At 37.1% G+C, this 12,469-nt stretch overlaps 1 protein-coding gene across 2 annotated transcripts in view; it reads right to left on the bottom strand.

The window, feature by feature from the left end:
- Nucleotides 1-9,857, bottom strand: part of ldb2a (LIM domain binding 2a) — a 46,056-nt gene extending 36,199 nt beyond the window's left edge. Inside the window, exon 1 of one of the 2 annotated variants that reach the window (XM_043257902.1) lies at nucleotides 9,587-9,857. In XM_043257902.1, the coding sequence (XP_043113837.1) occupies nucleotides 9,587-9,718 (132 nt within the window). In that variant the 5' untranslated portion in view covers nucleotides 9,719-9,857. The remainder of the gene's footprint in view (nucleotides 1-9,586) is intronic. The other variant, XM_043257901.1, reaches the window with a different exon arrangement.
- Between the last annotated feature and the right edge of the window lie 2,612 nt (nucleotides 9,858-12,469).

The following is a 12,469-nucleotide window of genomic DNA, read 5'->3' as shown; positions in this document are numbered from 1 at the left end:
CGAACAGCACTGTCTGCACTATATACTGTTCAAGGTCTAGAGTCAATAAGACTATAAATGATACTAGAAATGCTGTTCTTTTAAACTTAATAATCATTAAAGAATCAGGATATATTTGGTTTCTATAAGAATATTAATCAACTTTTATATATTAGTCAAATATTTTTTTAAATTCACAGTATTACTTTTTATATACTATATTACTTTTAACTCTCTCTCTCTTACACACACATACACACAAACACAAAAAAACCTTAAAAAGTTTAAAGTTATTAATAGTCCAAAGAGTTAATGTCATTAATAATACATTATCAATAATAATATATTTTACTTGTATTTAAAAAAATAGTATTGTATTTTATGATCTGTTAACATTTTTTACAGATCATAATGTCAACATAACATCTAATTTACATGTCAATATACAGTTTTAAAATACACAAGTCATGATTATGCAATCTTTGATATTTTTATCCCTGTTTTAGCCTTGTCTTGTAAATCCCAATCAGCAGAGACATTCCGTGAAATTTCTTCGGGCCATAATGAATACAATGACCCACATGTTCAAAATTGGTGAAGGGGCCCTCCATTATGGTCTGAAAACAAGATATCGAGCATATAGGTTGAGATAACGCAGACGAAATATTGAGTTAGCATGTAACATAATTACTTTGCACTGGCATTGTTTTAATTACTTTGATATAAGCTAATTACGGAAGAGCATTAATGGCCGCTAACAGCATTATCAGTATCTGCAGCAGGACTCAGAGTTATAGGATTTCATTTATCTGGAAGGCAATCTGCACTGTCACAATCAATAGGAAATCTGATTGCCCATTTGCACTAATTAACCCTATTTAATGCTTCAGCAGCCCTCGCAAACAGTATCAGTAAACCTGTGTACAGGTATGTGATGTGCCGAGCTTGGAAAGGACTGCATTTTTTAACTGTTAAATAGGATCATTTCTTATACTGTACTATAGTTCCCTAGCCATGTGATTTGCATTTAAAGTGATATATCTGTGCATCCCTGTTGCGCTGTTCTTATGTATTTTTTTGGCTCTTGACTGACTGATGGAATAAACCAAAGCTGCTGCATTTCAGAGACATAGATCATGTTTGATAAAGATGACATATAACACTGCAGCCAAGGGAGAGTCAGCTATAGATCAGTAATCTGTGGCTGACATAGAAAATGAGAGGTTCCTGCCTTCAGTGCTGATTGTAGCTGTCTAGCGTGCTATAGCTGATAGTGAGCTTTGATGTACAGCGCACCGATCAGTCCTTCAGGACCTCAGGTGAACTAACATGGGCGTCTGCACGGGTTGCCTGAAGATAAAGCCGTATTGATTGGAACGTCTAAAGGGATTCATCAATGTGCCAATGGTGGCTCTCGACCCAGTCACCGCTCCGCAGGGGCCAAGCAGCTCGGATTTATGGTAGATCCAAGAGCTTAGAGAGACAACAACGTCCCATATCCTTGGTAAATAACAATAGCGGCTGCTTTTTCCAACACATATTGTGCGCACACCAACTGATATGTAAACTTTTTCAGCAATTTCATTCATTGTTCATTTTTACATTTACATTTTTAAAATGTCCTTACTTGCCATTTAGTTTTTATGGTGAGCAAATTTATTTAATTTGTAAAAAAAAAATGCTGCTAAATTCGTCAGATTTATGGATCTGTATCTTTGCTAGATTGCTTAGATTTTATTATTGTGCTGTCTGTGTCAAATTTACCTGCAACTGTGGACTATGTGGACAAAGTCTAATAAAATATAATGAATAAAACAATATTAAATTGAGAATAGGGAATGCATATTCACAATTAACTATTAAGTGTTTTCCATAAACGCATTTTGATCATTTACTGCTTATTAATAGTTAGCAAGGTAGTTGTTAAGTTTAAGTGCTGTATAGGATTAAGGGATCTAAAATATGGTCATGCAGAATGAGGCCTAAACATGTGCTTTCTAAGTAGTAATAAACATGTACTGGACATTAAGACAGATTTTTTTAATTTAATTACTTGTATAATTTTATCAATAAAATAAGAGGCAACAGTCGCTGCTGCACTGGATCAGTGTGTTCTTCCTGTTGGTGTTTGTTTGTTGTGTTTCCTAACCACCTAAATCCAACAGTCAGTTTCAGAATGGTTGGAATATTGATTTTATTTAGAGGCAGTGTTATCCAGCTTAATAGTACTACGAAGAGTATCAACATTTCTGTTTTGAATGGTACTGCGCTGAAGGCAACCTAATCGTTCATGCGACATGGGAATTGGTGTAAATTGTCCTTATATATCCACATCTGCGAACTGACATTTAAAAAGTCCTCAGCCAGGCAGACTCCATTTAGACTCACCTTTCAGGACTCATGAAATGTACACAAGGTCTTTGATGAGCTGAACAGAGCTGTGTGTGGGCAATCACGCGCAGGGTTTGTACAACTGCTGTTGAACTTCTTCCACCTACATATCAGTGACAGCCGCCGACAGATCTCAGGGAATACTAACGACGTAAACAAGCCAAAACCGTGGTAGAAATGGCAGTAAGCACGTAAACAATTCATGCATCGATTCATGATACCTCATTTTAGTAAACAATGACAGTATGAACAACATCTATGGGTATTTTTAAGCAAGCTATTCTCGCCTGCTTGCCCTTGTTTCACTGTTGTGAATGTCGACAATTTAGTGCACATGATCTGAATTATGCAAATGAAATAAGACGCAGGGAAGTAAACTAATGACCTTCAGAAAATCCTCACTGTTTATGACACCCGTTAAACATCATACACACTACCATCCAAAAGTTTGGGGGTCAGCAAATTTAATTGTATTTTTTAAAAGAAATTTGTACTTTTATTCTGAAAGATGCATTAAATTTATTAATCAAAAGTGACAATGAGTTTTTACAAGATTTTTATTTCAAATAAAGACTTATTTTTACATTTCTATTCCTCAGAGTTATGGTTACCATAAAAATTTTAAGTTAAACAGCTGTTTTCAACAAAGAAATCTTCCGAAATAATCAGCATATTAGAAAGATTTTTGAAGGATCATGTGACACCAAAGACTGGTTTAATAAATGTTGAATATTCAGCTTTGCTATCATGAGAATTCAATAAGAAACGTATTAAGAATATATTACAACAAGACTGACCTGTAACTTTCAAACGATAGTGTACACATTTCAGAATGCATAGTTGTAATAGTTAATGCAACATTCAAGTATTTTAAGTTTTTTTTTAAAAAAAGTTGGTTCTTAGCTTGTTTAAGAAGGTCCTAAAATTGTAATCTGGTCCTGAGAAACTAACCAGCTCAAAGCAGGCTCCACGCTTCAAAACATACCTAACCATGCACATGCCCTTTTTTTAACAGGTTCACAACCCATCCAAATACTGATGAAGCTATAGTGCAGTGAGAAACCAACCCATGCACAACACCTACAGCTGAGAACTTATTTTATCAGTGATAACACTCCCGAGGCTCCTCACAAACATCATTGCTCAGAGCTGGACAATAGGAATCAAAAATATGATCAGCACAGAAAAAGTCTGAAAACAGGAAGTTGGTAAAAATGGGCGATCCCTCTTTATCTGTTATCAGTGCAGCAGTGTAGCCTGGAAGGAACTTTGGGAAAGCCGCAGGAAAAAGGTGGGACTATTGTCCTAGTATCCTGCCAGTTTGAACGCCACCTTATTGTTCCAGAGAATTCATTTTTTTACTTCTGTTTTGTTTTCAATGTAATATGTCACATATCAGCCGGGACCCCATAACCTGTTTTTGCATAATGCATCCAATTGATAAGAGCTTTGTACGTTATCTTTGTCCCATAGAGAGTGTGAAAGTTTAAAGGCTTTTAATTCCACTGTTACCATTAAAAAATTAAAAATGTCACTAATACATTATTGATAGTGAAATAATAAGATATTTCTCAATCCTATTCGGCTGACTGCTTAACAAAACTCGTCAATTTGGACACATCAATTTATGCTAGACTTCTCATGTGCTCTTAAAACAATCCATTGTCCATCACCTGCTTCCTACAAAATCAATTAGGCAGCATGTAATATAAATGATGATGGACATGGTTAGACTGATTTGCCATTTGGTGCCATTTTAAGCTCTTATGGGACTGTGGAGGAGCTGCGATGATTGGTTTACCTTGAGGACTTTGAGACCGAGTTTCTCCACAGTGAAATGCATTATCGATCGCACTCAGATCAAAACGAAATGCTGCTGTAAACTCGCACTGCTCCTTTGCATAAACGCATCCCATTCCAAAACCATTAGACGGAATAATAAAGCTAGCCTTTCATTTGTTGTCTTAGTGACCTCTCCTTTTTTCTCACTCTTTCCAATCCTGTGAATTCTAAGAAGTCTTATGCTAATGAGCTTATACCAGCTGAGGTAAACGAAACTCCTCCTCTGAATCTTAACCAGCACGATTATTTGCATATGCTTACGTGGCAGGTTATCCAGCAAACCTTTTAAATGGCAGCAAGCATGTTTGATGCTCTTTCAGCATGTTGGCCTCAAGGAAAAGATGTTCACATGCATGTTTAAAAGAATACAAAACTCTTCTATTAAAGGTGCACTCTGTTTTTGGTTTATGTTGCACAGGCTGCTACAACAGACTTAACAGGAATAGATGCAGATAATGCAAAAGCACGCTATTGTATAATTTTTTTTTCTTCACAGTCAGCTATTTCCAAAAACAGCAGGATAATGAAGACAGAGTAAATAGTATCAAAGTCCATTTCAAGGAAAGCCAATTCACTCATCTGCCATTTTTGCAATGCCTCTGGGCAGCAAATATTTTGGCCATGCAAATGCAAAAAAAAAAAAAAAAAAATGAAACATTTAAATAACATATTTTAAATTATCAGCAAAATCTGACACAAACTTCTAACAACAGCTGTGATGATGTGATGATTTTACCAATTGGAAATTGCCTTTTATATTTAGAAGGTGTTACTTTACGCTTTATTGTGCTTTAAACTTTCTCCCATTCCTAATAATATGAGTGAACCATTTTGGTGTACACTACAGTACATACATATTTGATACACTACATATTTGAAAAAAAGTGCAAAAGCTGTCACTAGGGATTGTACAAGTAAAATACAATTTCAAAAGGTACACCTTTATCGTTGAATGTACATATTAGTTCCTATACTGAAAGGGTGCTGCCCCAGTAACAGCGTATTTCACCTTTTCTTTGTAAGAGTGTAGTATTTAGCTGAGCATGTGATCTCATCAAGTGGTTACCCACACCATTTAAAAAAAGCTTTGTTTGACCACTGATATAAGTCTTCATGTCATACAAGTGTACATGATTTAAAATAGTTTTAGAACCTGCATAAATGTAGCAACAGTTTTTGAAAAAATATTCACTTTATATGAAAATATAATGCACTGAAGTTCTCAATCAAGAGAAGCTGCTATTTTTACATGTGAAGATGGAAATGTTCATAGGCAAATCAGTATCTGTAACTAATGCTAACTACTTTTTTGAGGGGATTGAATAGTTTCAGAATTAGACTTCTAAACTGCCTTAACCCGACTGTTAACTGGTTAAATGTTTCACATAATACAAACCACTACCAACAAACACACCTTAAAGGGTGAAAAATTATTGCTTTCAAGCAGGTTTTCCAAACATGTCCCTTTTTTTAGCATTAAAGTCAAACTGAAGTGCCTTGAAATGCAGTTATTGAACATGTTAACAAAATTTTAACTGAAACAGGACGTCAGGGCAGAACATATCGATTGGCCCATTCCCTTTTTTAAAAAAAAGTTACAAAAACATTAAAGTGTCAGCCTGTCAAAGCTGCATTTTTATTTAGCTGAATCAGTCTAATAGTTTCCCCCTTTAGATATGAAATTCTTCTACAGAAGAAAAGATAAACAGTGACATTTTTTTATAAAAGCAGATGATTTGTAATTGTGTTATCAAAGCTATGTTTATAATGCATGGACTGTCTAACATTTAGCATTTTTTTTTATCTCTTTTATTTATAACACACAATTCTGACTAGTCTGTGCAGGTTTGCTTGCCAATGAGACAAAACCAAACCTCATTTGTGGTTAATTACGTTTAAACTTTTTTTGAATCGCTCCCTATTCCTTGGATTGCGCACTGTGTCATTTGCCATATAGAACAAGCGACTGAAAGCTGTCCAATCTCGAAATCATTGATCTGTATTGGTGCTAGAAAGAGGCTACATTTTGAATGCATGCATCTTCTAAATGCAAATTTCGTCAACACACAAGCTTATAGATAACCTCAAGGCTAACATATTCATACGAACAGCCAAAAAACGTAACTTTTGACTTTAAAGATCTAAATCACATTAGAATCACATTATTTATCAACCAATGAATGGTTTGTTGTTTCTACATATTAAGCTGGAATTGGAAAAAGCATTTTAATTAAATATTACAAATTTTTATTCCACGACAAACTCTCTGGTGCTCTTTAAAACGCAACCGCGCTGCTCTGAAGTTAGTTTGCTGCCAGCAAATGGGCTGAACAGTTTTAGCCTCTGGACAATAAAATACATCAATCACCAGCTTCTGTACTGAGAACTCTCAAGTCAAGAGTCGGGACTCTTGAGCCCTCTTGTCTAGCTTTCCTTAGCTCCTTCCTGCTTTTGTCCAATTCTACTTTCACTTCAGTCATGTGATGAGCACCGTGACGCGTAATTCCCACATTTTAAGCGCTAATACATCGATTAGCTAGCATTAATGTACAGTCATTAAATGACTGATGCAGAGAAATATAGAGCCAAGTGGTTATTAAACACCTTTGTTTGACAGTGGCTACTTCAGCGCTGCGCTCCCCCTGTTGTTTCAGTGTTTGCCTAGAGCTCTTAAACTAAGAAAGTCTGCATGTCTACATGATGGATGGCTGTGGGGGGAACTCTCCCTTGTAAAATCTGTGCTAAATTACCACTGGCTTCAAATGCACATCAGCGTGCTCGGCTAATAAATACTGCGCTCACTGTTTGCAAAGATATCAGCAATAGAGTTGCGTTATTATGCCGCCGTGGCAAGGCGCTAGACCTATACGTGCTACAATTTGCAAAAAGGATACAAGATATCAGACCTTTTATAAACATTTCTACCATCTGCCAGATGGATTTGTGTGCAGAGAGCAGAGATGTTTGTTCACTTGAGCCCACCAATCTATACAAAATTCAAAAAGATTCATGAAAACGTTTGAGATAGCAAATGTTGCAGGCATATAACAGCAAACGAGGTGTCACAATGTTTGTTCCAGACTTTGCCAGATGCAACTGCTGAATGGTGAGCAATATTGGTTGCCACGTGAACTCACTGCTGTGATACAAAACAGTTATTTGAGTGAGTCAATTATCATAATAACATTGCAATGACAATTTGTTTCGGAAAGCTTGATAAAGTGACAAATTAAAACAAATGATAAAAATTAAATGTAATTATATTTTACGTTTTTGTTCAATTAAATTATAAATAAAGTTGAGCTAATTTAAAATATATGATTTCTTAATTCTTTATGCTTTTAATCGTTTCTCCTTTTGGGTTCCAGATTGCAACAGTTTCCAGAAGCAAATCACATTCGTCAACTAAACTCATTGTTACCCTCACAATGAAATATCTTATCAAGATCAATCACTCATGTAGATTTAATCTTAGCAAATGCCCTTTTATGCCAAAGTGAGGTTGTGAAGATTAAAATGATATATTGGCACATGTTTATTATGGGCTGTTTGGTAAGTGGCGTTTCAGAGTGGAAGTCTTCAGGGTTTGGGCCGCTGCTCATGCATTATTCATGATGTTGTTCTATTGCATCTCTGCAATACAGCCTAGGTCTCCTTAAAGTTACAACACCTCCATCAGACACATGAGCAGAAGCTCACATGCCAGAACTGCGACAGTGCGCTTCATTAGCTCATTCGATGCTGTTTTTCAATGCAAATTTTTCAAAAGTTCATAAACGAGTATGACAGATTGTAATAACCATAAATGCAGCAATTATTTATCTTGCTTTTTGATAGGTGAGTGGAATTCGGAGATGGTTTGAGGAGGTAGAGGTTGCAAGAGGAGACCCAAGGGGAATTTGTGGGCAGACTTGCATCGCAACCGACAGATCTTTGAAGAAAACTGTTTTCCATTTGGATCAGGATTACAGACACGTCTGTGTATCACAACACATACATTTACAGCTACTATTTACAGCCGTTTTACTCTATTATTAAAAAAGTACAATAAAAGGGGTAAGGGGTGTACACATTTTGTTGTCATTATAATGTAAAAAAAAAAAAAAAAAAAAAAAAGCAAGCAGGCAATTGCATTTCATCCAGCATATGGGCTTTCTGAGTCACAGATACTAGGAAAACGAGAATGACTTGAATCTACATAAAAGCACATGTTAGACCGACAACTACAAAGTTTTTTGAATAAACTGAACAATACTGCTGATTTATTAAGTGTATATGTGAGCACCCAGCATGCACTACAGAATAAATAAATGATGTGTTTACTATTATAGGATTATTGTTTTACTGTTTTCTGAATTTATTTGGTTATTGTTTGTTGTCACTTTTACTAAGGTCTGTGTGTGTCTATATAAAACTGATCTGTCATTCAGATCTCAAAGTTCCTTTGAGGTTAATGAAGATTGGGTGAATAAGAAATGTATTGTTTACTTCATACTTGCAATTCATCGGCTGAATGTGAACGGCAAATTCAAATAGAATTGTTCCCCAGATTTTACATCATCAATAGCCTAATTATTAAATCACAAGCAGATTTTGAAGTTTTGAATGCATCCAAAATACTAAAATCAGGTTTTTCAGCCTAATGTTGACATCACTTTTACAGGAAAGTTTGTGGGACTATTCACAAAATCAAACACTTCTGTTTTACCATAAAGTGCTTTTGGCATCTTTCGCACATTTACCTCATTCCCATTATCCTTTACACGATCAGTCACGTTACTAGTAGAAACGTTTGCACGGTTTTTATCGTTAAAGTTCATTTTTAAACCTTTATTTAAAACGGTTGCGTTGCTGTGGGAGAAGAGCATCATTGCTCTGCGCTCGTGCGCTCTTCATTAACTCGCTGCCTCCACGTGGATTTTAATTAGTGATCAAAGTGGATGCTTATGTTGCTTCTGTACACAGTGTCTAAATGATGTGAAGTCGTGAAAACGCGTTAAATATGTCTCTAAATGCCCATTACGCTCTGAAAATACGTGTAAAAACGCACATCTGCTTTCTCGCAGTTGGAAATCATTCCATGGAAGTGCACTGGAATTTTTGGGAAACACTGTCCCGAATTGATACTTCCAGTAATCCGAGCGCCGCGATGCACTCATCATGATCACAATGCACGGTAGCCCGCATTTGAGAATCTATGTAACTTACAGTGCAAACAAAGTCACACAGACATAGTTTGATCACTTAGTTCACGCTCTCGGTTTTGTCCATTTAGGGGGGAAAAAACGAGAATCGTTTAACAAACGCACCGGCCGACACAACTTTTTGCGAACTACAGCTGTCACCGTCTCTTGTGGAGCTATGCCAAACTCACCTCTGTCCGGGACTGGAGTCGTTTGTTCATCTCGTAGATTCTGTACTCGGGCTGCACCATGTACGGTGAATGTCTCCGGTAGAACGGTCCGAAGGGGGACGAGTAGAACGGGTCGTGCGGAGGGTTGGACATGTTGATTCCGTGTCGCGTTTACAGCAGCGCCAATGCTCCAGCATCCATACAGCGCGCCTGCAAGATCTCCAAACGCCGCGAGACAGCAGCAGTCACTGGCTGCACGCGGAGCGGAGAGATGAGAGCTCGCGGAGGAGGCGGGAGAGGAGAGGAGAGCAGAGGAGAGGAGAGCAGGGGGAGGAGGGCTGGGCTCTCATTGGATAGCCGCAGGCTGCACTGGAACATTGTTGAGGGTGAGCCAAGCAAGTCTCACCATCCCACCAAAACCGACTGGCCTTTATGTTAATGTTTGTTTTCGGCAACTTTCACATTAGCGTGGCAGCGTTGGACACAACCGGGGCTGGTTGTCACGCTGGGAGTAACTGAGATGTTTTCTCGGCGGCGTTGGTTTTGAGAATCTCGTTCAAAGCTGTATTAAATTAGCGCAGAATGTGTGAATTATATCCGTCAGATCGAATCTCTAGTAAAAATGACTAGGTAAACGTCCTGTTGCTCAAACGGTAGCGCGCGCGGATAAGGGCAAGGTTAGGGGTCCGATTCACAGGGAAAAGCCAAAACTGCTCAAAAATATGAAATAGTCTACCTTTAGGTGAAAAGCTCTGGGTAAAAGTATTTGCGTAAAATATAAAATGGAACAAAAAAGTAAATAAAACAAACACGCAATGGCGTACTTTAAGGTCAAGTTAGGTATTGTCAAGTTTAGGACAAGGTTTTATTCAGCAATATTCTATGAAAACATGTTCAGTAAATTACTTATATGAACAGTGTCTGTCTTTCCCGAGTAATAATGGTGGACATATTCGATAGCTTAAGGCTTGTGTTTTATTCATTTGAAACATAATATATATTTTTAAATTCTTGGCTTAGTTAAATGTACTTTTCAAGTGCTTGATTCAAGGATTCTACGTGTTTTTATGTGATCGAAACGTCATAAAAATGTGCACCTCCTAATCTCATGAAACAGATTTAAAAGAGTATACAGAGACAGGAGGTGAAATAAAACAATTTTTGTAAGATATAAAAAGACAGATGATGCAATGCCTGGGTGCAAGTTGAGCCACCTTGAATAAGACAGAAAAATACAACATATACTACAAAAACACATAAGCCGACATTGTAAGGCTTTGGCTTCTGTATGGATAACATGGCGCAGCATCCTAATACGCTATAGTTCCAAAAATAACCTCTATAATTTAAAACTAAAATAATATAGAACTGTTATAGCACCACACTGCCATATATCAGAATAACGGCCACACCTGAGGCTTCTCTGCTTTAGCTGCATCAGTTGTAAATAGATACAGTTCTGTACAAATGTGCTTCAAAATCGAAAAGCAGGTTGCTGGAGTTATTCAGGATTGATTCAGATGATGTCTTTTTCTTTTTATGCTAATTTTTAATCTAACGCTGATATCAACACATACCTTTGCATACCGAGCAGCGGAAGCCTTTTCAAAGTCAAAATGCTCTCCGAAATCTGTTTCCTCAATTTATGCTAATTAACCGTAATAAGATATATATATATTTTTTTTTATTTCAATATCAAATGTTCTGCTGAAGTATTTGAGGCTCCACCATCTTAGACAAATGAAAGTTGAACTCCAAACACTCCAGGCACAGAGATAGGTAATTATGAAAGTTGGGGCGAAAATCTATTAATAAAACTCTTAATTAAAAATTACATTATTTAATATCTCAAAAAGTTTTCATTCAACGTTTCAGAAGGAACGGGCTTATTTGCCCAAAGCACTTGCAAAAGCTATGCAGCTTTAAAAAAAAAAAAAAAAAAAGAAAACCCCAAAAAACTTGTGTCTTTTCTTTGGTTGCCATCTACTTTTAATTTGGGGTGTAAGAAGAGAGCGGCTGGAATTGGAGTGTTTTTTTAATTAGAAGTAGAGCCCGAGCGTGGAGTTAGTGGTGTTGAGGGAGATATATGTGGTAAGGTGAAAGAGGAAGAGCACTTCTGGGGGAAATCGAAATGGGTCAGGACACATATAGACAATCCTTCGCCAGGCTCCCCACTGTTACTATGGTAACGTACCATGGTGCGTGGCGGATGCCGCCTTCTCGGCAGGTTTGAACCCAAACACACACACACACACACATGCATAAACACAGCTTTTACCTGCAGAAATATCCTTGTTGGGCTTATTGTTTTGAAAATGTATGTTCATCTACCATTACACGCTTAATTTATTTTCTGGGGCGCAGATAAAATAGGCATCCTAAAATCATGGACTTGGGGCCCTAAAAATTCAATTGATATATTTGTTGGTTTTCACTGTGGTTAATGACCATGGTCTTGAAGTCCACGACTTTGCTGGATGTAAAAACACACATAATTAGCAATCAGACATTTATTTAGCCTCATTGCTCCAAAACACGTAAGAGTATTTTATGACAAACAACAGCACCATCAAGCCTGCGAGATCAAATTACTGTATGAAAAAAGCCTCTCCATCAACACGAGCAAACTTAGTGAAATTAATAATGAATAATGGGGTGATCTTGTTGATGAGTAATACTTTACTCAATACACAAATCTTCACTGCAGGACACAGGGATAAATGCAAGAACATTGTGATTTTGACCTAGGACATGCACACACAGCCACACATACACGCACGCACGCACACACACATACACTCACGCACACACACGCACACACACTCTAATGTTTTCTGAATATGGATGAAATGTACCCCTGTGCTCGAGGAGGAACTGCTAGTTTTGCTGGAGAATCTCATTAGC

This window comes from Puntigrus tetrazona, chromosome 14 (genome assembly GCF_018831695.1).
Source record: "Puntigrus tetrazona isolate hp1 chromosome 14, ASM1883169v1, whole genome shotgun sequence".
NCBI classification, from domain to species: Eukaryota; Metazoa; Chordata; class Actinopteri; order Cypriniformes; family Cyprinidae; genus Puntigrus; species Puntigrus tetrazona.
Note: the sequence above shows the minus strand (reverse complement) of the source record. Positions and strands in the feature narration are given on the sequence as shown.